We start from the raw sequence: 1901 nt of genomic DNA, 5'->3' as shown, positions 1-1901 counted from the left end.
CAGGATGGGGCTGTACGAGTCGTTCGCTCAGGCCACGCAGCTGGGGGAGCTGCACACGTGTCTGATGATGGACATGAAGGCGTGCCAGGAGGACGACGTGCGGCTGCTCTGCTTCCTCACGCCCTCCATCTACACCGAGGTCAGCCCGGGGGTCCTCATCCCATCCCATCCCATCCCATCCCGGGGGATCCCATCCCATCCCATCCCATCCCGGGGGTCCCCACCCCATCCCATCCCAGCTCAGGGGGTCCCCATCCCATTCCATCCCAGCCCGGGGGGTCCCCACCTCATCCCATCCATCCCATCCCACAGTGACCCCAAATCCCAGGATCCATCCCAGGGTGGGTTAGGCTGTTCCCAGGGTGACCCCAAATCCCAGGATCCATCCCCGGGTGACCCCAAATCCCGGGATCCATCCCAGAGTGACCCCAAATCCTGGGATCCATCCCAGGGTGACCCCAAATCCCGGGATCCATCCCTTGGCCCATCCCGCTCCCTCGCAGCCGCCGTTCCCGGCCCTCGGCTCCCGCCGTGGTTGGTTTTGTGTTCCCGTGCGGGGCCCTGGAGCCGGGAGCAGAGGGAAAACGGGGAATTCCAGGGATCTGGGCGGGCTGGCCCCGCTGCCGGAGCCTTTCCCTGGGGGGTTTTGGGAAGCCTCTCCCTGAAGCCGCCGGGCTTTGTGCGTTCCCAGTTCCCGGACGAGACCCTGCGGAGCGGGGAGCTGCTGAACATGATCGTGGCCGTCATCGACTCCTTCCAGGTGCGAGAAATTCCGGCTGGGAAAGGGATCCACCCTGGGATCCACCCTGGATCCACCCTGGATCCACCCTGGGATCCACCCTGGATCCTCCCTGGATCCTCCCCGGATCCTCCCTGGGATCCTCTCTGGATCCTCCCCGGATCCTCCCCGGATCCACCCTGGGATCCACCCTGGGATCCACCCTGGATCCTCCCTGGATCCTCCCTGGATCCACCCTGGGATCCTCTCTGGATCCTCCCCGGATCCACCCTGGGATCCACCCTGGATCCACCCTGGGATCCACCCTGGATCCTCCCTGGATCCACCCTGGATCCTTTCTGGATCCTCCCTGGATCCTCCCCGGATCCTCCCTGGGATCCTCCAGGATCCTCTCCGGATCCTCCCTGGATCCTCCCTGGATCCTCCCTGGATCCTTTCTGGATCCTCCCTGGATCCACCCTGGATCCTCCCTGGTCTTCTCCAGGTGTTTCCCTGCAGAGCTCCACAGATCCAGGGGATTTGGGGGATCTGGGAGATCCAGGGGATGAGGAGCAGGGATCCAGTGGATCCAGCGGATGATGAGCAGGGATCCAGCAGATCCAGTGGATCCAGCGGATGAGGAGCAGGGATCCAGCGGATCCAGGGGATCCAGGGGATGAGGAGCAGGGATCCAGCGGATCCAGAGGAGCAGGGAGAGGAGGGAGGATGAGAGCCTGAGTGGGCTCTGTGTGTGTGTGAAGCCCCCCCGGCTCCCATCCCATCCCAGGGATGCTCCTGGGAGCTTTTCCAGCCGGATCCCGCCTGGAAAAGGGTCCCCCCCGGATCCCCCCGAGCCTGTCCCTGTCCCCACAGCTGCAGGAGCTTGTGTGCCACGTGATGATGGGAAACCTGGTCATGTTCCGCAAGGATTCCGTGCTCAACATCCTCAGTGAGTGCCGGGACCGGGACCGGTCCAGCCCTGTCCAGAGGGGATCCCTGGAGCTGCCCCAGGTGTCCCCAGGTGTCCCCAGGTGTCCCCAGGTGTCCCCAGGTGTCCCCAGGTGTCCCCAGGGCCGGGTTTCCCGCTGGCATTAAAGGATCACTGTGGGATTTATCCCAGGGCTGCAGCGGGCGGTGCCAGGCAGGGAATGAGCCGGGCAAGGGGAAAATCCCCAAATCTGCC

At 64.4% G+C, this 1901-nt stretch overlaps 1 protein-coding gene across 1 annotated transcript in view; it reads left to right on the top strand.

The window, feature by feature from the left end:
* Positions 1-1901, top strand: part of INTS3 (integrator complex subunit 3) — a gene marked incomplete at its 5' end in the record, with an annotated part of 18860 nt that overhangs the window by 11640 nt on the left and 5319 nt on the right. The window contains 3 exons of the mRNA XM_033519791.1: positions 4-139; positions 692-760; positions 1592-1807. Coding sequence (XP_033375682.1) covers positions 4-139; positions 692-760; positions 1592-1807 — 421 coding nt within the window. The remainder of the gene's footprint in view (positions 1-3; positions 140-691; positions 761-1591; positions 1808-1901) is intronic.

The sequence above is a fragment of the Parus major genome, chromosome 25LG2 (assembly GCF_001522545.3).
Source record: "Parus major isolate Abel chromosome 25LG2, Parus_major1.1, whole genome shotgun sequence".
Taxonomy (NCBI): domain Eukaryota; kingdom Metazoa; phylum Chordata; class Aves; order Passeriformes; family Paridae; genus Parus; species Parus major.
The sequence above is the reverse complement of the archived record's forward strand: the minus strand, read 5'-3'. Positions and strand labels throughout refer to the sequence as shown.